Raw genomic sequence first — 21612 nt, 5'->3', positions numbered from 1 at the left:
GTCGCGACTGCGACCGGGCCCCGGCGGCAGGGGGGCCCAAGCCAAGGGGCCGCCCGAAATCTTTTTTTTTTTACGTTTTTTTTTTTTTTTTTTAAATAAGGCAGGGGCATCCAACATGCGGCCCGCGGGCCAAATGCGGCCCGCGAGACCTCGAGGTGCGGCCCGCGTAAGATCGGCAGCCAGGGCAACCGATCTTACACGAGCCGCACCTCAAGCCCTGCTACTTACTTGTGGGAGGGTCTTCTGGACAGCACGGAGGAAGCGGAGTTCACGTGACTTCCTACTTCCTCTGTGCTTTAGCAGAGAAGGCAGAGGGAGGCCGCGCCCCCTGCTGAAGTCTGTGAGCGGCATCGAGGGAGCTGCAGTACAGGTAGGGGGGTGGGGAGGGTGTTTGAATGAGTGTGTGTGATTGAGGGAATGAATCTGTGAATTAATGATTATATGAATAAATGAGTGTGTGTGTGTGTGTGTGTGTGTGTGTGTGATAGCATGGATGTGTAAGTGCTGGAACCTAGGCATGATGGGACTGTGATTGCTGTTAGCAATCACACTCCTATCATGCCAAGTCAGCCAGTACATGCTGAAACCTGGCCAGCTGCCCCCCTTGTGTAGTGATAATGCCAGCAGTATGGGGTCTGCACTTACAGCCACCCTGTACCAGCATGTACTGGCTGACTTGGCATGATAGGAGTGTGATTGCTAACAGCAATCACAGTCCCATAATGCCTAGGTTCCAGCATTTACTGGATGGATGTGTAAGTGCTGGAACCTAGGCATGATGGGACTGTGACTACTGTTAGCAATCACACTCCTATCATGCCAAGTCAGCCAGTACATGCTGAAACCTAGCTAGCTGCCCCCCTTGTGTAGTGATGCTGCCAGCAGTATGGGGTCTGCACATCACTTACAGCCACCCTGTACCAGCATGTACTGGCTGACTTGGCATGATAGGAGTGTGATTGCTAACAGCAATCACAGCGAGCACAGTCCCATCATGCCTAGGTACCAGCATTTACTGGTTGCCTAGGCTAACAGCAATCACACTCCTATCATGCCAAGTCATATTGCTAATTTTGTCCAATTGTGTGTTACCTACTTTTATTAAACATGTGAGTTTTTATTAGTATTTTTAAAGGTGGGGGTCATTTTCGGTTTTAGCTAAGTGAACCCTGAATGTTTTGGTCCAGAATTTTCATTTTAGTTCATCCCTAGAATAAATCTAGGGAATCCTGAATTTGTAGTCGCAAAACTTTCAAGGCCCAGAAATCAGTGAGAGGAAGAGTAAAGGTTTTGTGTTATTTACTTTATTTTAATCTGCATATTTTATTAAAGGCCATATTTTTTGTCACAGTGAAAAATGAGTGCGGCCCTCGCACGTATACAATTCTGATGAAGTGGCCCACTGCAGAAAAAACTTGGACACCCCTGGATTATGCCCTTTGTACATGCGCCCCTTTTTCTTTGATTATGATTCAATATGTAAATTGAATTTGTTGAATTAGTTGAAAAAAAATTGTTGGGTAAAAATCATGTTTTTTTTGGGGGGGTGAGGGGGTGGGGGGCCCTTAACAGATTCTCGCACCCGGGCCCTGAGGCGTCTAGTTACGCCCCTGGAAACAAGATAGGAGGAATGGTTGTTATCTACTGTCAAATTCTGTTTCTAGCTTGAGGTAAGTTAAAGGTAATTAAAAAGAGACATTCCTTCACAATGAAGGAAATGTATTAATTCACAACACAACCTAGTAGATTGGCTGTAACTTTAAGAAGGGTCTTAATCTAATTCACTTCCAGGAAACCCTCAAACAACGAATGCATATGAAAGTACTTTGTAATAGCAAGGAGGCTATTATCCCTTAGAGCACCAGGGGACCCCAGATATAGGGATTCAAAAGCACATGTCTAGACAGTGAGAACTTTAGTATAAAAGTATAGAAATAAATACGATAAATTGTTTTGGCTTTTCACAGAATATATGTACAAGCACACAAGACACATTAATTAGAATGCTAGCCCACTGTACAGCCAAAGTGAACATTCAAACTATTGGAATCTTTAAGGTCAACACGACTGGAGGACATAGGAGGCTTATTTGTGTTCTTTTCCAGGATGCCAAAATAAGTATAAGGTTCATTAAACATTGGCAAACGTTCTTAAATAAAATATGTACATACAGTTAAAAAGGAACAGCGTATACCACATAAAATAGTTTAAATATTTTTATGAACATCTGGAACTAACATTATGCTTTACTTAAAGATGCATTAAGTCCCAAGAATCTGTTGACAAAGTCTGATATCTTGCATAACGTTTTTCTGTCCAATCATTTTTTTTTTTAAATGTAAAAGTGAAAAGTAATAATAAAATTAATACAAGCACATCATACACGTTGGTGGCATAGCACTGATTAAAGGATTAGCTTCTCTTACTGGACTCAAATTTTCACTGTAAGCTAGGTCTTCATATTTACTAATTCACCAAACCTTTCATTAAATGTATTGGAGAGTCTGCTCTCTGTCTGTACCACCTCTGCTAACACTTCTCTTACAAATACAGAACTGAGCTTTGAAAATTAATAGCCTACATTTGGACTTCATGTGACATCAAATGCTAAAGAAATTACAATTAGGAAAAGTCCCTGTCAGCTCTGCAGTGCATTTTATCAGTTTTATCCACTTTGCAGAAGGTCCTTCACCAACTTAACATTAAACTTCATGAACCTTACGCTTTTGCTCTTTCCCCAGATCAGGAATCAGTTGCACTAAGACCCTTTGAGAGTGTTTTGGAACTAGTTAGTTCAACTTATTTAACATTTCATTCTCCAAAACCTTATATCTGCTATAAATTCTTTAAAGAATAACATTTTCCAGCTAAACAATTTTGTTGAAACAGTTGCATTGATCAGTGATTGCATGGGCCAACTTTCTATTCTATTCACAACTCGGCCCGGACGATAATTGACATACATGTAGCTCCCTGCTGGATACACATGGTTGTATGCCACACTTTTCCACTTTTGCAGCACACAGTTGTATGTATCCAGCTAGTGGCCACATACTAAACAATGGGATTTGTCGCACAAGCACTGATAAGGGTGTAACAGGAGGCACCACTGGGCACAGGCCCACCAAGCATTTGCCTGATTTGCTGGATGGCCGGTCTGGGCCTGCTTCCGCTATCTGATAGCACACTCTGCACATGGCAATGTACAATTTAATTTCAACATTAAAGTTGTCTGTCACAAGGCTACTATAGGCTTAAACAGGCCAACAGGTGTTCGGCCAATATTTCAATACTTTTAATCTATGATAGTCTTGCTCTCGTTAAGACTAGAACTGTAAATATGTTCAAATCTATCTGAGGTACTAGCCTATTTTCATTCACTTTAATAGGTGGAAAAACAGTTTGTAACCCTATTTTGGCTTATATCAATATAACTACCGGTACGTAAGGACTTAAGCACAGCCTTTTAATGGCATGTGTTGTGCGTGAATCACAGTGATATTTTAATACAGGATGGAAGGGGTAAATGGTTGGCCATGCCTTGTAGCACCATTGCTCCATACCATCACTGATTTACATTAGATCTCATTTCAAATGTTACAGTGCCACAGATAGGCTTCCTTTTATAGAAAAATATGCATGGGCATGAATGCAACAGTCATTTTCTCTTTGCCTACCTAATATGTTCTATTTACTACTACTTAAATACCCAGACTCCATATAACACAAAGCAAGTTGGACAAAATATCATAAAGCCAAGTTCTGCTTAATCTGACATATGGTATTAATCAGTATTCTCAAATGCAAATCGAACCACATAACATGTGCAATGATCATATACATTGATGTTATGGAATTCATTTGTGGAAAAAGACAAAGGAAATTATATGTGTATGCGAAGGTTATTAAAAGCAAAACGTACCGTTTACTCAGCAATTGACACAGTTAGAAAAGTTTAATTTATATATAAATTTAATATAAATCAGTTTGTGCTGCCCTCCCACAATTTTCATTTGAAATCATGGTGACGTTACTTAGTATAAAGTCCGGAATGCAATTTTAGGAATTTACTTGCTAAGCAATTAGAATTATGTAAAATCCTGCTTAATAAAAATATATTTTTTCTCCTCTCTCATTTAGTCTTTATGGGGTCCCCAACTACTTTGCTAAATATATATTGTAAAAAAAAAAAAAAAGAAATGGAAAGCAGCTCCTTTTTTCTAACTAACTTAGGTGTGGTCCTTTCCAAAGTATGTGTTTGCTGACAATATGTTCTGTTGCTATTGGATACATCACTCTCATAAATGTTAAGCTGTAGCAGGGGTGTGACTATCAATGAGTTCAAATTTCCAGCATAATGTGCACTGGGACTCGATGATGGGGGTTTACATTTTTAACTTACGGAAATAACGACTTTCTTGGCATTCTGCGCAAATAATCCGCGGTGTAGTGTGCCATCAAGGTTGATGGTCCTTCAAAGGGTTTTTGTGTCAGGCAATTTCCACATTGAGAAATTAGCATATTGAGACTGTATTATTAGTTAAAATAGTCAGACGTGCTAATGAGTAATGGAGTCCCTGGACCATCAAAAGTACCTTTACTTCTTTTTTTATTTAAAAAAACTATTTATTACAATAATGGGGCTCCTCAGGAATGTGCGTTTTTTGTGTTCTGAACAATTAAGTAAATAAATTTGACTACAGGGGAGATGCCATTTTTTTTCTCAGATCTGTATACTTAAAATCGTTATTACTTATGGTTTTAAGGTCATAACTCCAAAAATTGGAATTACATTTCTCTATATATTGTTGGTAGTATGGAGTGTGGGGGTAAATGTGTGGAAGGATCACTAGAAAACCGTGTAAAGGTTGTTAGCAAGGATATGTAATGCGATTAGTAAGTATCATGTCGGATTTCAAAATGAGAACCCATAGAAGTGGACAAATCCCAGGAGGCAGATCATCATAATTCCTAAAATTTAACTATCAATGGCTAAATTTAATTTTGCTTCCTATTGACCTCTATTGATTCCTGGCTCATAAAATTAATTACATTTCATTGTTGAAATGTACTAATGACTTGCAAATTCTACATGTATTATTTCAGCTCTGGGTAAGCAGATCTACAGAAGAACCCACAAAGAGATGCATCATTACGTTTGAGGGATATAACTGGGTGAGCCTGGGTTTGTCAAAGCAGAGGGAGTACAGGCCAGAGCTGCGGCAACTAAAATACCTCTTTCAGCTTTTTATACGCAGTTGGGTAGAGCTGCAACTAGATAATAGTAAAGTTTTAGTCAATTTTAACTTTGTATTGCACCAATGCTCAAATGACTTTGAATTACACCTATAGGCGTGACAGCTTTTGAGATATCTTTACACAAGTTTAGTCAAGTCAAGAAGATCTGTGAGGAAGAGGGCATATAATTGCACACCATGAGGTGATGGTGTTATAGGAGCTTGGGATGTATGTAAGTACCTGAGAGTAAGCCTAGCTTGAACATACAGTTGCTCAACAAGCTAAGCACAGGGCCAGCTTGCCACCTTTACCATGAGAGGGATGTTGAAAATTAAATTATATTTTATTGTGTTAGAAGGACAAGGTACACTACCTTGTCCTTCTAACACAATAAAATATAATTTAATTCAACACCACACAATATAAAAAAAATACCTTTAAGTGGGTTGCAAAAATTGTATCTTAGCTTTTATAAGATCACAACTTCATTGCAGGTTTTGTTCCTAGTCAAGTTCTTGCCTTGCTTTGAATCCCTTGTCCATGTTCGTCCATCCTACCCACCCTAATTGTGTATGTCAGACTGAGTCTTAAATTATTTTACTGACTTGATTAGATGCTTAAACTGCTTACTTGCTTGGAACTTTGGCTTGCCTAACTGTTCATCTATTTGCGCTGCTATGAACTGTTCCTGATCAGCTTTTATATGGTGCATGACATAATCTTCAAGTTAATCCCAACACATGAACATTGGCTCTCTAGTGCTACAGCCAAACAGAAATAACCTGTTTTATTCATTAGTTTTCAATCCTGCTTCTCCAATATCTCCTATTTTCTGAAGTAACAGGCCTGGTCTTGGAGGATAAATTCTCACAGTAATGTATAGTGTGCTATATTCTAAAAACAATGCATTGCATATTTATTTTCTATAGATGAATATTTTTTGTACATTTTCACCTAAATAGTAGAAAAACAACCTCATGGCTGTTATGTTTTTTTATACTTTTGCCTTTGAAAAATCAATACCAGTTGACCTTTAGTCCCATTAATGAATCATGTAGTTCTAATGCAATTATGTCATGACATGATGCTTAAGGTCATAGAAGAGGAAGCTGAAATATTACCATTGTAGATAACTAGAAACAAAAGTACATTAAATATGTCAGGTGCCCATTGAGGCAGTTAAGTCATCTAATCATTCACATGTTAAAATGTTAATAAATTCATCCTAGGAGTTAGATTCCAGAGAAGCAAAGCTCACCCGATTAAAAAGATGAGATGTTCCAAGACAAATGATACTTTCTATGATTTAGGATTTTAAAGTTTCTGAAGCAACATAAATTCCTAGTCATTCTCAGTTTTGCAGTTTGCAAAGTACAAACTATTACCAACTTATATTTGCACTCTCACAAAGACTTAAGTTGATGTGAGTTGAAAAAAATAAAACCGACAGAAAAAACAAATCCTATTCATGCCCAATGGCAGCGGATTCTGAAATGACCACCAGTTACGTGGGATCAGATTTATTTACCCTTGTGCACCAGTGGCCCTGAGGGGCTAGAGGATGCATTGCACCCTCAATTGGATACAATGGATCCATTACCTACATAGGGTAGAGGATGGAGGGAGGGGGAAGCACAGGCAGGCTCTGTGCATCTCCAAAAGGTTATTTGCACTTTAATCTCTCTCCCTAATGGGCTGGAGGCATAGCAAAGCTGTATACCACCAAGGTTACTTTTAACCCTTTGAATATCTCATTCCACTGTCACAGTAGTGGGCATTGGGGTGGTCACAGGATGGGCTCCTACATCGTGATTTAGGACATTTTAACCCCCTCTTCCAATGAGCACAGGTTGGGTGGTGAGGGCATTGTTTTTTTATGTTCTTCTCCTCATTTGTTTGTTACAAAACAAGAAGAGAAGCTAAATTAACCAGAAATTCACCGATACTTTAAGAATGCAAACATAAAAAGATTTAAATAAAACTGAATATTTAAAAACTTATTAGTAGCCAAGAGCCTCCACCCTTACCAGTATTAAAGCATATATACTAGTGTTCACTCACAAGGGTTGATTTTTATAATGTTCATGATGTTTATGACATTACTACAACTTGGATGTATTACATTTATTGTTTATACCTTTGATATGATAAGGGAAATAGACTATGATACACACCTTTGCATTTATTAAGGGATTTTCACACGTTCACACGTAATAGAAGAATTATAATTGCGTTTGTTGTAGCTACCTGTTTTATAAAAAAAAAAATGGAATAAATATAAGTTTGCCTACAACTGATGTCATGACAGCTATGATTATTTTGCAATGTAAAGATATCAAATGTTTGGGACTTGGCTTGTAATGGAATAATATAAAGTTATTTTGGCTCATGCCAAGGAAACACATATGAAAATCGTTATCAAATAGGATTACATCAATTTTTCTGGCAATGCAAAGGGTGACCTCATTGTACTTTGCATCTCTCTGATACAAACCATGCAGTATGGTAAAGGTCAGCATGTTAGACGAGTGCTGAATTATATCCAAGTTTGGGACGTTTTTATAAATGTTTAGTTCAGATTTTTTTTCTTGATGTGTTACTATGAGCATTTTTTATAGAAGTGGCAACACAATACTTTAAAGTTTTTATGTTATGCCAAAATAAGTATTCATGGAATAGGATAATTGATTTATATGACTTGGGAAAAAAACCATGATAATAACTTTAATACCATGCAAAATATATTATTACAGTAGAAGGCAATGAAGCATACACAATAGATATATAGTATAAATGAATATATATATATATATATATATATACAGTACTGTGCAAAAGATTTAGGCAGCCTTTCAGAAATAGACATGTTAATAGTTTATTTTTTTATCATTTAATAAAATGCAAAGTGAGCGAACAGAAATAAAATCTAAATCAAATCAATATTTGGTATGAGCACCCTTTGCCTCCAAAACAGCATCAATTCTCCAATTGACAACCTGGTCTTTCTCCTGTTAGCTTGGGCCACAAATTATGGCCCTAAGCTAAGCGCTTGAACATTCAGTGAATTTAAATACCTGAACTTCCTTTCAGGCATTCCCTTTGAGGTGATGTCATCTCTGATGTCCGTGGGGGATACCTACACTCTTGCAGGTCTGTAGAAACCCCGATCACACTCTTTTTCAGACAGGGAGATTGCTGCAAGTATTTTGACAGGCTGTAAAAGCAGCTTGCATTAGTTTGAGAAGAGGGAGAAAGTTTATTTTAAAAAAATTACATATATATATATATAATATTTTAAAAAGTTAAAAACCCGTACCCTTAACTTTAACGGAAAAAAAATGTGCTACACTCGCTATACTCGGGTAATGTTGCTCTACACGGATCTTAGGCATATGAGGTAAATCCAACCTTATGATAAATATATGTATATATTTTAGGTTTTAATTTCTTTTTGCTCTAGCTGTGTACACAAAAGTATAAGAAGTAAAACTATAAACAATGTGGGTGTTTTCTTTCAAGATTTTTTTTCATACTTAATGATGGATTATATAGATGAACATGGTTTAAAAAGAAAGCCCTACATGTCCTGGGAAAAAAATATATAATTTGCGTGGGTATACTAAATGAGAAAGAGGGAAGTTACGGTTCAACAAGGACATAGCAGAAATGTTGAAGATGCTGTTGTCCACAAGTTGTCTACACATGCACGGTATGCATTCTCTTGTATCGTTGATCGCCTCCTAAATTCTTTTAAGATGTGCCGATCTCGGTGTTGTTGGACATCAAGGCATTACAGAAACACTGTTTAAGCGAAGAAATCATAGATCACTTTCTAAGCTTGTTTAATGAAATGGCCCATCATTGGACGTTAGGGGGTTAAAATATGTAGAAATGAAATACCGTAAAAGAAATTCAAAATATTGTACACACACACACGAATGTGTATTGTATTGTGCCTGGGTCCTCGCCTCCTCCCTGTGTCTGTCAGTACTTGTACTAAAACATACTTGATCACGGTGAGGCTGAGCCAAGGAAGTCTGGGGGGGGGGCACAGGTATTGGGAAGCTTGTGTATGTGAGGGCCTGATGCTCTGTGTCTGTAAGGACATGAGTTCCAAAGGGAATGTGTGTCCTACCGGCCCATAGCCCCTCCAGGGGTATCTACATGACAACCTGCATAAATCACATTGCAACAACCCCAAAAAACTGTTCACATTTAAAACCCACTTTCTCTTGATACATAAAGTTGCTTACAAATCTATTGATCCAGTGTTTATTCGCTAAAAAAAGAGTTCACAAAAGAGATTGCAGAAGATTTGCAGTTTTATCTCACAGCTAAATTCACCGAGGTATAAGGGGTGAACTGGTCATGTATAATGCATAGTACATTCACTAAATGAACTAACTTTTTTTTTTTTATTCATTTATTTAACTATACATTATACAGGGCCAACTCAGCCCTTCTTGTTGGGTTTGGCTCTTCATAATGCATACTAACAAGGCAAATGGCCAGTGGGTTATAGCCAAATAATCCCTCCCACCCACTACCAGGCTTTGTACATGAATGGGCTGCTGGCCATGGAGACTTCAGGGCCCCATACAGAACAAGTGGTCTATGCACCCAGACACCCTCACACACATACCAGGATTTTCTCTTCTATATATCTTTTTTGGCACTGTTTGAGGGCAAAGATGGCAGAGACAAGCTGTTTGGGGGCAAAGATGACAAAGGCAATCTGTACAGTATAGGCCAACATTTGCAGCCTTTTCACCAACCCCCCCCTTACCTGGGAAAAAATCCCCAAAACTGCATTACATGAACACTTCTCTGTTAAAGGCACTTGACATTATCCTGAGCATTTTTTTATGTTTTTCTTGGACACAATTTTACCTTTACAACATTGATACTGGCCAAATGTATTTATTTATTTATTATTTTATAATATGGATAAATTTAAGATGTGATCAATTTATCACAGTCATGGATTGATTAACTGTTTGTTTTTTTTTCTCTTATTTTTGAGTGGCACCCACCACATGGACCTATTCTAAACTTTTTTATGCTACATTTTCCCCCCTATTGTTCATTTTTGCCCCTCTTTCTTTGTATGTTTAATTGAGTAGGGAGAGTTTAGGAATCTGGCTATCTTTCAAAGCTCTTTTTGTCCTCTGTCTTTCAGATTTTAATTTTTTTATGTTAGTGTCATGTGGACATTAATTGATCAATTGTGTTAATTAAATGTTTGGCATCATGTTACTTCCTTTTTCTCTCTTGTTATCATTTGAAAGAGGAAAACTAGTATGAACGTGTTTTTTATGTATATACTAGATTTCCGACGATATAGTTATTTGATTGTTATATGAACCATGACCAAAACAGTGCTTTGAAATAAATGTTACTGTAACATGAAATTAACTATAATTACAATCATATGGAACTGGTGCAGGACCTTATTGAAAAAAGACATACTCCCATCTAGTGTAAGCATAATCCCTGAGATTGAAATCATTGCTGCCTTGACTTTTGTATTTTTCATAAACATACTCAATTAAAAGAACCACCTGTTCACCATCCATAGAACAATTTAAATAGTGGAAAATCCAACATTTTGTGTGTTTTTAGCTGATCGTTGCTAGAAGGAATAAGGAAGGTTTTGCAGCACATAGAAACATAGAAAGTGACGGCAGATAAGAACCATTAAGCCCATCCAGTCCGCCCAACCTCTGAGTACTTTCCGTAGTACCTACCCTTATCCGATATCTAGCTTGGCCTTATGCCTATCCCATGCTTGCTTAAATGTGTTTCTATCATATCCCCCTGTCACGTCTTTCTTCCAGGCTATATATGTTAAGATCTTTTAACCTTTCCTGGTAAGTTTTATCCTGTAGTCCATGAACCATTTTAGTAGCCCTTCTCTGAACTTTCTCCAACATATCTATATCCTTCTGGAGATACGGTCTCCAGTACTGTACACAATACTCCAAGTGAGGTCTCATCAGTGATCTGTACAACGGCATGAGCACTTCCCTCTTTCTACTGCTAATACCTCTCGCTATACAACCAAGCATTCTGCTAGAATTACCTGCTGCTCTACTGCATTGTCTACCTACCTTTAAATCCTCAGAAATAATTACCCCTAAATCCCTTTCCTCACACGTTGAGGTTAGGACAGTATCAAATATTCTATACTCTGCCCTTGGGTTTTTATGCCCTAGATGCATTACTTTGTTTATCCACATTTAATGCCAGTTGCCACAGCTCTGACCAGTTTACCTTAATCATTTGCCATTTGGCTTCTCCCTTTCAGGAACACCAACCCTGTTGCAAATTTTTGTGTCATCAGCAAATAGACCTTTCCATCAAGACCATCTGCAATATCACTAATAAAAATATTAAAGAGAATGGGTCCAAGTACAGATCCCTGAGGTATCCCACTGGTATCAAGACCTTGCTCTGAATATACGCCATTGACTACAACCCTCTGTTGTCTGTCACTCAGCCACTCCCTAACCCATTCCACGTCATTGGGATCTAAACTCAGAGATTGCAGTTTATTTATGTCTTCTGTGTGGCACAGTGTCAAAGGCCTTACTGAAATCCAGATACGCAATGTCTACGGCACCACCTTGATCAATTACTTTAGTCACCCAATAAAAAAAATCAATAAGATTCATTTGGCATGGCCTTCATGAGGTAAACCCATGTTGTTTTTGATCTTGAAACCCATGTGACTTCAGATGTTTAACAATCCTGTCTTTTAACGTTGTTTCCATTAATTACCCCACTACAGATGTAAGACTAACTGGCCTGTAGTTGCCCGACTCCTCCCTACTGCCTTTTTTGTGAATAGACACAACATTCGCTAATTTCCAATCCCCTGGGATTATCCTCTTCTACATACATTTTTTTTGGTTTTAATCTAACTAATCCTTGTTTTACTTTAATTTTCTCATTTATATATCTAAAAAATGTTGTATCTCCTTTTTTACTGACATGGCAATTTGCTCTTCTGCATGTGATTTGGCAGCTCTTATAACTTTGCTTAGCTTAGCTCTTTGCTTCTTTCTGCCTAATTTTATAGATCTGTCTATCTTCCTATTTTTTTATCTACTAAAGGCTAACTTCTTTTCTTTTATGATTTTGGCCACTTCTGCAGGGTACCACAGCAGTTTCTTTAATTTTTTACTGATTTACTGACCAGCCTAATACAATTTTCTGTTATCTTCAATAATACAACTTTTAAATAATCCCATTTCTCCTGGACTCCATTTAAGGTGCCCCAGTCTGATAATGACTCCTCTACACATATCCTCATTTTAGAAAAGTCAGCTTTTCTAAAACCTAAAAACTTGTATTTTTGTGTGGTGCGACAGACTGATGATCACTAGATCCCAAACTTTCACCTACAGGAATATCCGTTAACAAATCTCCATTAGGTAAAGTGACAGAAAATTCCATCCAAATTTATCAATTCAGGTGTCCTGATTTCAGAAATACCTAATTTATATAGAATTTTCATACTTTCCCAGCACATATAGGCAACATACTATAAGGTGTACATTACTTTATACAAAGCCGTACAATTTTTACATTAGGTATGATGGGGCTGCAACTCTAATTTTAAACAATTAAAACAAAAACACCCACAAAGGTATATATTTCTGTAAAGCAGACAATCCAGGCTATCCTATCAGGGGTATTTGGGAATTCTACATGCAGGTATTTGGCCACCAATCACTGTCAAAGGTGGCCACAGAAATTAGTTTCTGCACTTTTTTTCACCAACGCGTCTTAGAATTTTGTAGCATTCTTAGGATTTTTTGTACAGGGTATGTGTTACGGCAAAGAAATCTATCCTAAATTGTTCATCCGCCTCTCCTGATTACGGAAATACCCCACATGCCTAGTGGTTTTCTGGACATTACAGGGCACAAACGGGATCATGCGAGTTAAAGATTCCAAACGTGAAATTTTCACATTTTGCTTTAGTAGACCTATGTTTCATTTGGGCCTGTTTAGCACCCCCCTAATTATAAATACCCCCATAAAAGTATATATTTCTGTAAAGCAGACAACCCAGAGTATCTCATCAAGAGCATTTGGACAATTTTCATGCAACCATTTGGCCGCCAATCACTGCCACTGCCACTACCAAGTCAGCCGTTGCTCTAATTTCCTGCACTTTTTTCACCAACACTTCTGTGTTGCTGAGGATTTTTGGGACAGGGTATGTGTTACAGCTGAGAAATCCAGCCTAAAGTGTTCAGCCACCTCTCCTGATTACGGAAATACCCCACACGCATAGGTTTTTTATGCATATGGTTATTTATGGGTTTTTTTGAATTTGCAGGGCAAAAACGTATGGAATTGTGACACTTGAAAATACCCCCCTTATCCCCTTGTGGCTCACCCTAACACAAAAAAAAGAAGTATAACAAAAATTTAATAATCTACCTTAGTGTGGTAGATCATGAAGCACTCATCGATGCAGAGTCCTGGCAAAGAGGGGCAGGAAGGGCAGTGGTACCTGGAGTCCTTCCTAATACCCTTTTTGTAACAGACTCTGCATCTTTTCTGAGGCTTCTGTTTGGCACCAGTGGTGGGGATTGTAGAAGGAAAATGCCTGCCGGTAAGACGCAGGACATTCTTATCCTGCACGTTAGGTATTGACTGTTCAAAGAGGATATCCCTCAGGATTTTGAGCTGGAACTCTAGGAAGGTGTAGATCTTCCCAGTGGCACATTTCTTGTACAACACATATGTGTTGTACATGGCAACCTGGGTGAGGTAAATGGCCACCTTTTTGTACCAGGTCTTGGTCTTACGCAGCACCAGGTACGGCTGCAGACACTGGTCAGAAAGATCTACACCCCCCATGTTCCTGTTGTAATCGGTGATGCACTGAGGCTTGAGCCCCTGTGCATCACCTTCCCCACATACACTGACAGGTACCACCTTCTCGTTGTGTATAGTGGAGAGGATATACACATCCTTCCTGTCGGTGTACCTGAGGGCTAACAGCTCCTGACTGCACAGAGCACTGGTAGTGCCGCGCCTCTGCTTTGGGTATGTTAGGTTTTTAGGATAACCCTTGCGGGTTGGCCTAACAGTGCCACATGCTGGGGTCTGCTCTAAAAATAAAAAATGAAACAAATCTGGGCTGCTATAAAAGTTATCCATCCAGAGGTGGTAGCCCTTATTCAAATAGGGGGACAGCAGGTCCCACACTATCTTCCCACTAGTACCCACAGATTGTGGGCAGCCAGGGAGATCAAGGTGACTGTCCTTCCCTTCGTAGATTCTGAAGGAAACAGTATATCCCGTCCCACTCTCGCAAAGTTTATATAACTTTACACCGTACCTTGAGCACTTGGACGGGATATCCTGTTTGAAGTTCAGTCTACCCTTGAATAGGACCAGGGACTCATCTATAGCAACATTTTTATCGGGGGTATAAATTTCAGGGAATTTACTAGAAAAATAATTAATGATGGGCCTCAATTTATATAAACGGTCAAATTGGGGGTGCTCTCTAGGGGGGCATTGGGAATTGTCACTAAAATGTAAACATTTTAGGAGCTCAAAGTACCTGTTCAGGGGCATTATTTGGGGAAAAGCAGGGGTGGATATTATGGGATCTGTGCTCCAATATGATCAAATAGTGGGCTTTTTCACAATGCCCATCATAAGGATTAGGGCCCAAAATGTTCTAATTTCATGGGGGTCAGTGGGGTACCAGGTCTGGCTTCTGCCTTCTTGGTCAGCTGCCTGACACTGGGCTGCATAGATGTTTGTTGGAGCTGCTAGCAGCTCAAAAAACTCGGGGGCAAACATTAGATTGAAAAAAGGCTTTGGCTCACTAGCATCAATGTCACATCTGATGCCAGGAGTCCCAGTAAAAGCAGGGATTACTGGGTCTATCATATTTGGGGGCACCCAATTATATTTAGAGTCAGGCTCTCCACGCCTGGCTTTAGCAGGTGGAACCTGGCCATCATCATCTTCCTCCCGGATGTGGGGCAGTCCCCCAAGGCTAATGACAGACCAGAGGGAATGCCCGATCGGGCATAGATCTGTAACAGTTTACCGGCATTCGTGCCAGTAACTGTTACTGGTCCCTCATCGGAGTGATTGGGTAGCCCAGCAGGGTCTAGACCAGGCATGTCCAAAGTCCGGCCCGCGGACTTTCCAGGTGACATCAGTAGTGACGTGACCTGGAAAGGAAAGCCCGATCGCGCAATCGGGCATTTCTATCTGTAACAGATCACTGTGGTAGCCAATGTTACCACAGCGATCATATAGCTATAAAAAGTCACATTCCCTTTTTAAAAATGGCCGATACTAATTTTTACTCCTATGATCCCTTTGATCATGGGGTTAAATTTAGCCAACGGTAGAGGGAGGCAATTTTTGAAATTCTGATGAACTGCAAATATTATTAAAATCAGCCATTTAGCCTGTGTGGTACGTGAGTAACCATATCATCCCTGGAGCGCCTTGCATTTTTACTGCAAAACTTATTTTTGCTGTAAAAGTGATTTTTTTTTCTCCCTTTACCATCATTTCTTTGGGATTGTAAGGGGAAAGAATGGTGTGTGCTTCTGTGAGTGAATGTATTTAAAGTATGGTGTGTGCTTCTGCGAGTGAATGGAGATATGAAAGGCGTGTGAATGATCAGTAATTAGGGTTGAAGCCTTGACGTGGCATTACTGCTCACGTAGGAAGTTAAATTATGGCACAAAAAGTACACATTTGCAAAAACGACATCCCTTGGCGCATCAAACGAGGGGCTGCATGTGTTTCTAGTACAAACCTGGAGTGCGCAAGACAAATACAGGATTTGTATGTCTGATTCTGTTTATTTGATATATACCTTCAGTGCTGAGATCACAAGTGAATTTCAATTGATCGATACATGCAAAGCTGGGTTTGTGTGTTAATGTGTTGATCTATACCTGCTATCAGTAGCAGGGTCTAATATTTATATATATATTTATATATATATCGGAAGCAGGAACTAATATTAATATATATATCGGCAACTGGGGCTAATATTAATATATTTGGGCAGCAGGGGCTAATATATATCAGCAGCAGGATCTAATATTAGGCCCTGAAATCATTTACTGCAAAAGTTAAGGTATTGTGTTGTTTAAAGGATTTCAAGGATTAGTCGTACTAAATTGTGGCTTCAGGCTTCCCATGTTGAATGATCAAGTATTGTATTGTCCAATAACAAAAGTATCATTCCATAGCACATTATTTTTGGCAATATATATATATATATATATGTGTGTGTGTTTTTTCAGTGGTATGCTTTAATGGTGGAAATTATTAATGCCCCCCCAGTTTGACTGTGGTATCTTGTGTGCCCCCCCCCCTATATATTGTTTCTAGAGTCGCCACTGCGGGTTACCCACTGGACAGTGACTCATATATATATATATATATATATATATATATATATATTGTTACTGAAACCTCTTTTTTGAACCAGCAAAGTGTGCTTTCGCGAACAAGAAAGACGAAAACGTCCGGAAGTGCATTGGATACAAGCAATATGACGCAGAAAAGAATCCCCACCCTAAAACGATGATGCACAATCACACGCGCAGTCACCGAAGCAGTTAGACAGGGAACCTACGAGAAACGGGCGTGGCTATAATCAACATCACGTGATGCTCAGAAACCAATCGCATATCCCGCCTTCAATCTAAACGTGACGCCAGTTTGAAGCGAGGTCAGCCATCTTAGAGACGGGAGGAGCGCAACTCTTAGCTCTCCTAAAAAATAATTAAAACCGAAGATCGGTGACGATTGCTTTACATTTCGTTATTGGAAATAACTCAAGAAACGCATCTGACGTCTGGAAACTTTTCCGCGCGCAAACGGCGAAAGCAACAGCAGTGTGGAGTTAAGACGAAGCTAAGCGGACGGGCCTGCAGCGATGGTGCAATCGTGTTCCGCTTACGGTTGCAAAAATCGATATGACAAGGATAAGCCCATATCGTTTCATAAGTAAGTTACGCGGTGTAGTAGCATAATGGAACATGTAAACCTTTCGTCTCGATGAGGAGGGCGATAACGCATGCGCAAAACCGTCACACGGCGCTCGTGCCCGTGCTTAGCGTGGTCGCGAGTGCATGTCACGTAATCCAATGGGTTTGAAATCTTCTGCGAGGTCCCCTCTATTATATACGTTGCTAGTTAGCATTGTGTATCCGTGTTTACGGTACTCATACGTGACTTTTCATGGCAATTTAAACTTGCATTGTAATAAATAGTGTGGTAACATTGAGACATAGTCTTGACCACACAGAGCAATTGTAACAGTAGATGGATGCATTTCCTGCATCTCATGAACTCTCAAATAAACAGTTACCCATAAACTTGGCGGCAAACTTAATTCTGTTTAAATATACATGAGTTAATGCAAGTTTTATCTTAAAGTGCTTCTGACTGAGATACTCCATGGTCTGTTTGCAGTCCTGGCATCCCGGAGTTCAGCACTTTACTGTAGAGTGGCCAGAGCCCCCTATTTAAAGGGGTACACCAGCCATCAGATGCGCTTTAATGCATGTGGTGACTTTCTGCTAACGCGTGGGAGGATTCTCCACAATCCCTTCATTTGCCCCTCTGTTGCCTCGTCCCCGGCAGATGTATTTGGCTCCATCACTTGCTCAGAGAACGCTGCCAGTGGTGGTCCGGTAAGACCCCCATGCACAAAAAGTGCTCCCATTCATTTCGACAAGGGGGGCTTTCCTGCCGCTGATTGGCTTGTCAGACATGAAGGAGAGCAGCTGCAGCTTCTACCTCGGTAGCGCTAACAAAGCTGGGATGATGCTCACGGGGAAACGCGTGCCCGGCTAACATTATTTGTCACCTTTGTACCTATTACTTTTCAGGTCCTACAGACTTCCTACACACTGAATTTGAGGTTTTAGGGCATCAGAGTGGATTCTGTTAGTGTTTTTTTGTTTTCCTTGGGGAATTAAACACTGCCACCACTGCATCTTGTGTTAAGTTTTAGGGGGTATCCAGGCAGGAATTTTAGTACCCTTTTCTATTCTATGTATAGTGTGGTTTATGTCCGCCTTTTTTGAATCAATGTGTAATTATTGGCGTTCTGGGACGCCTCGCCCCACTAAAACTAGGAAGCATTAACATGTAAAGCTTTTCTAAATACTCGGTAGCATTTTTATTTAAATAATTGAAACAGAAAGCCAATCAAATGAATGCGTAGCAAACTATTAGTGTTATGATAGCAGCTCCCCTCGACCGGTATAGGTGTTCTGAGCGTGTGCAAGAAGCATACTACGGTATGCTACGTACTTTTCAGTAGATCCAAATAACGCAGAGGTCTCGTTTTCTCACTCAAGACGCTAAAGACTACCTTTTCTGATTTGCATGCAGTAAAATCAACTAGAGCCCATGCAAAATGGACTCCTGTAAGTATTTAACATGAAAATGGGGCTGGAGTACACTGTATAGAGACATGCAAATAATCTGTGATAGATCATTACTTTTTCCTGATGTTTGATCTGTATTAATGCAGTAAAATCAGAACAAAGTATAATTAACACATTTAGGTGTTTTTTTTTCTCTCTTTATTATAAAGGTTTCCCCTCACTCGTCCTCTGCTCTGCAAAAAATGGGAGGCAGCTGTGAGAAGGGCGAACTTCAAACCAACCAAGTACAGTAGTATCTGCTCCGACCACTTCACTCCTGACTGCTTTAAGAGAGAATGCAACAATAAACTTCTGAAAGATAATGCAGTTCCGACATTATTCTCTTACACGGAAACAAAGCCTAAGGTGAAATAAAAGCACAAAATATCTATTTGCTGGGACTCTCTAAACCCTTCTTTATAGCTAATGAAGTTCATTCCACAGATTTTAATTAGAGTGTGATTAAGACTGAGCCAATCTATAGTTTACCACAACCACTATAATGAGTATCTGTCTAGTAGACTAGGCCAAAATAACACTCCAAGAACACATACAAATGCTGTTGTCTGAAGACCTTAGGCTAAAGCTAGAACTGCTTAAAAACCTAAATACTTTTCTTTTATAAACTTATTTTTAATCTTATACCAGTAATATATATAAATAAAAAACAAGAGGTTGGGGCAAAAATGATGGGAGGTCTTCTTCACTGTGTTGATCTGGTCCCTGGTCTGGTTCTCTTTACAATTCTATTTGACATTTCAGAAACTAATAGGTTTACTTTAACTAGCCCAAGATGTGTTTTGCTAGACTATTAGTCATAGCTTCCTTGCTGAGGGGATATCTTTAGATGTGGGAAACTATGTATGGTGACCTTCACTTTGGTTCCTGGAGGCCGGTGACATGATTTTTGTCAATTATGAGTCACTTGGTTAAAGTAATTGAATGCATTTGTAGTTTAGACAAATCTTCTAACTTTGATTTTATAAAGTGTCATATAATATATATAATGTGTGGTGGGTGTATCTGTCGTATGGTCCCGTCTATAAATACAGTCATCAAATCAATGTAAACATCCTCATGTTGTTGTAAGTTATTGTAATATTACTTTACAGGAATAAATGGTGAAATATGTTTGTCAGACAAGCTTGGGGCACCAAGCTTCTACGACCACATTGGCTGTAACCATGATGTATAAGAGATCTAATAAAAATATTTTGTGTAATCTAGAATGACAAAGAGACTGAAGTTAAGGATGAACGGCCTCCGGTACCTGAAGTGGACCCTGCTATCGGATTATTGCTGCCTCCTCCATATACGGCCGGCCACATAGCCGTAATTTGCGACCACAATTATACAGTGGAAGATACAGTCCTTCAGAGGAGGAAGATACAACAGCTGGAAGAGCAAGTTGATAAACTGAGGAAAAAACTTAAGATTGCAAACCAGCGGTGCAGAAGACAGGAGCGCAATCTGGAAAGACTAGAAAAAGAGGTTTCTTATTATAAAACAGGAAATGGTTACGTTATTTTGCCAGGTAATTATTTTGAGGTGTTAAGTCAGCCAGAAGCCCAGGAGGCCCAGACATTTGAATAAAAGCTCTGGTTGCTGTAGCTTGTGAAGCCTTTATATCAGATCAGAGGTATGGAAAGTTTTTACTCCCCCTGTTCAACTGTGATATCTGTAAACCACAGAGAAGTTGATAGGTGTTGGCATGCAAACTTTTCCTACCTTTAAAAAAAGATTACTGATATAATGAAAGATTTTGTTAATCCAGTCTTTATTAAGATGCTTGCTTTGTTCTGCAAGTGTTCTATCTTACAATAAGACATGCCTATAATTCCTATTTCCTATTATTACTCCATGTTCATTGAGAGTTTGAATATATTTACAAATATGTTTACTTTTGAGAAGAAAATACTGGGGAAAATAGACTATTAAAGCTCTTTAAGGCTGAAGTTGCATGGATTGTACTTCAATTTCCATTTACTGGTCTGCATTAGAGCACATTGAGTAGTCATGAGCATTTTGTTTTGGTCAAGAATTGTAACATATTTTTCTTTTTTTGTTGCATATATTGAAATGTAGGCCCTCCTTTTTGTTTTTGTAAAATTTGCAATAAAGTGTATTCTATAATAAAAAAATAAAAAGTTTTTCTTACGATGTTGAGCCTAAACTGGCAAATGTCCTCAAGGACAATCAGCTAGTTGTAGTGGTGTGTGTATATATGTATCTATCTATCACAGTCGTGTGAAGGTACACCCTCTTTGAATTCTATGGTTTTACATATCAAGACATAACAATCATCTCTTCCTTAGCAGGTCTAAACATTAGGTAAATACAACCTCAGATGAACAACACATGACATATACTGTCATGATTTATTCAACACAAATAAAGCCAAAATGGAGAAACCATGTGTGGCATAGGCATTAATCCTAAAGAAGCAATTGTTTACTGTTGGCTGCTGCCACGTGTCAGTTGGCACTGCTGAGTCTGTAGTTGCTTCCTTCCTGTGCTGGTGGCTAGTCTGCCATAAACTTGAAAGAGGTGGAAACAAGCAACAGTGTATTATTTGACAAACGCCCTGTGGAGCAACAGGATGTTGGGGCCTCTGTTAGAAACACACAGAATCACGTAGAAAACATAATAGATTCATGTTACGTTATTGTCTGAGTTATTGAGTAATGGTTCCAGGACAATCCATAAAATAAGTGTATATTTACATCTATTGACTAGTCTATTGCAGTCCGTTAAATGCCCTTGCTCTAATGGTTGGTCCCACAAATAAAACCTTCAACAACTCATAACTTTTAGTAACTCTTCCATGTGGGCGTGGTGTCACGGAAGCCTCTGTGTCCTGGAGGGGCCTGAGGGCCAGCCTACTCCCTACAGACTATGGGCCCTGTCTATGGAAGGGGTTCTGTTT

At 39.1% G+C, this 21612-nt stretch overlaps 1 protein-coding gene across 1 annotated transcript; it reads left to right on the top strand.

Moving 5' to 3' along the window:
- Positions 1-17185: 17185 nt before the first annotated feature.
- LOC149285081 (THAP domain-containing protein 1-like) lies at positions 17186-20279 on the top strand. Its single transcript, XM_089495865.1, has 3 exons — positions 17186-17256; positions 18857-19052; positions 19914-20279. Exons 1-3 carry the CDS (start codon positions 17186-17188, stop codon positions 20277-20279), a joined length of 633 nt encoding a protein of 210 aa, XP_089351991.1.
- The last annotated feature ends 1333 nt before the right edge of the window (positions 20280-21612 follow it).

This window comes from Sceloporus occidentalis, unplaced genomic scaffold, assembly GCF_023333645.1.
Source record: "Sceloporus occidentalis isolate IW3139 unplaced genomic scaffold, rSceOcc1.0.p SCAF_85, whole genome shotgun sequence".
NCBI classification, from domain to species: domain Eukaryota; kingdom Metazoa; phylum Chordata; class Lepidosauria; order Squamata; family Phrynosomatidae; genus Sceloporus; species Sceloporus occidentalis.
The sequence above is the reverse complement of the archived record's forward strand: the minus strand, read 5'-3'. Positions and strand labels throughout refer to the sequence as shown.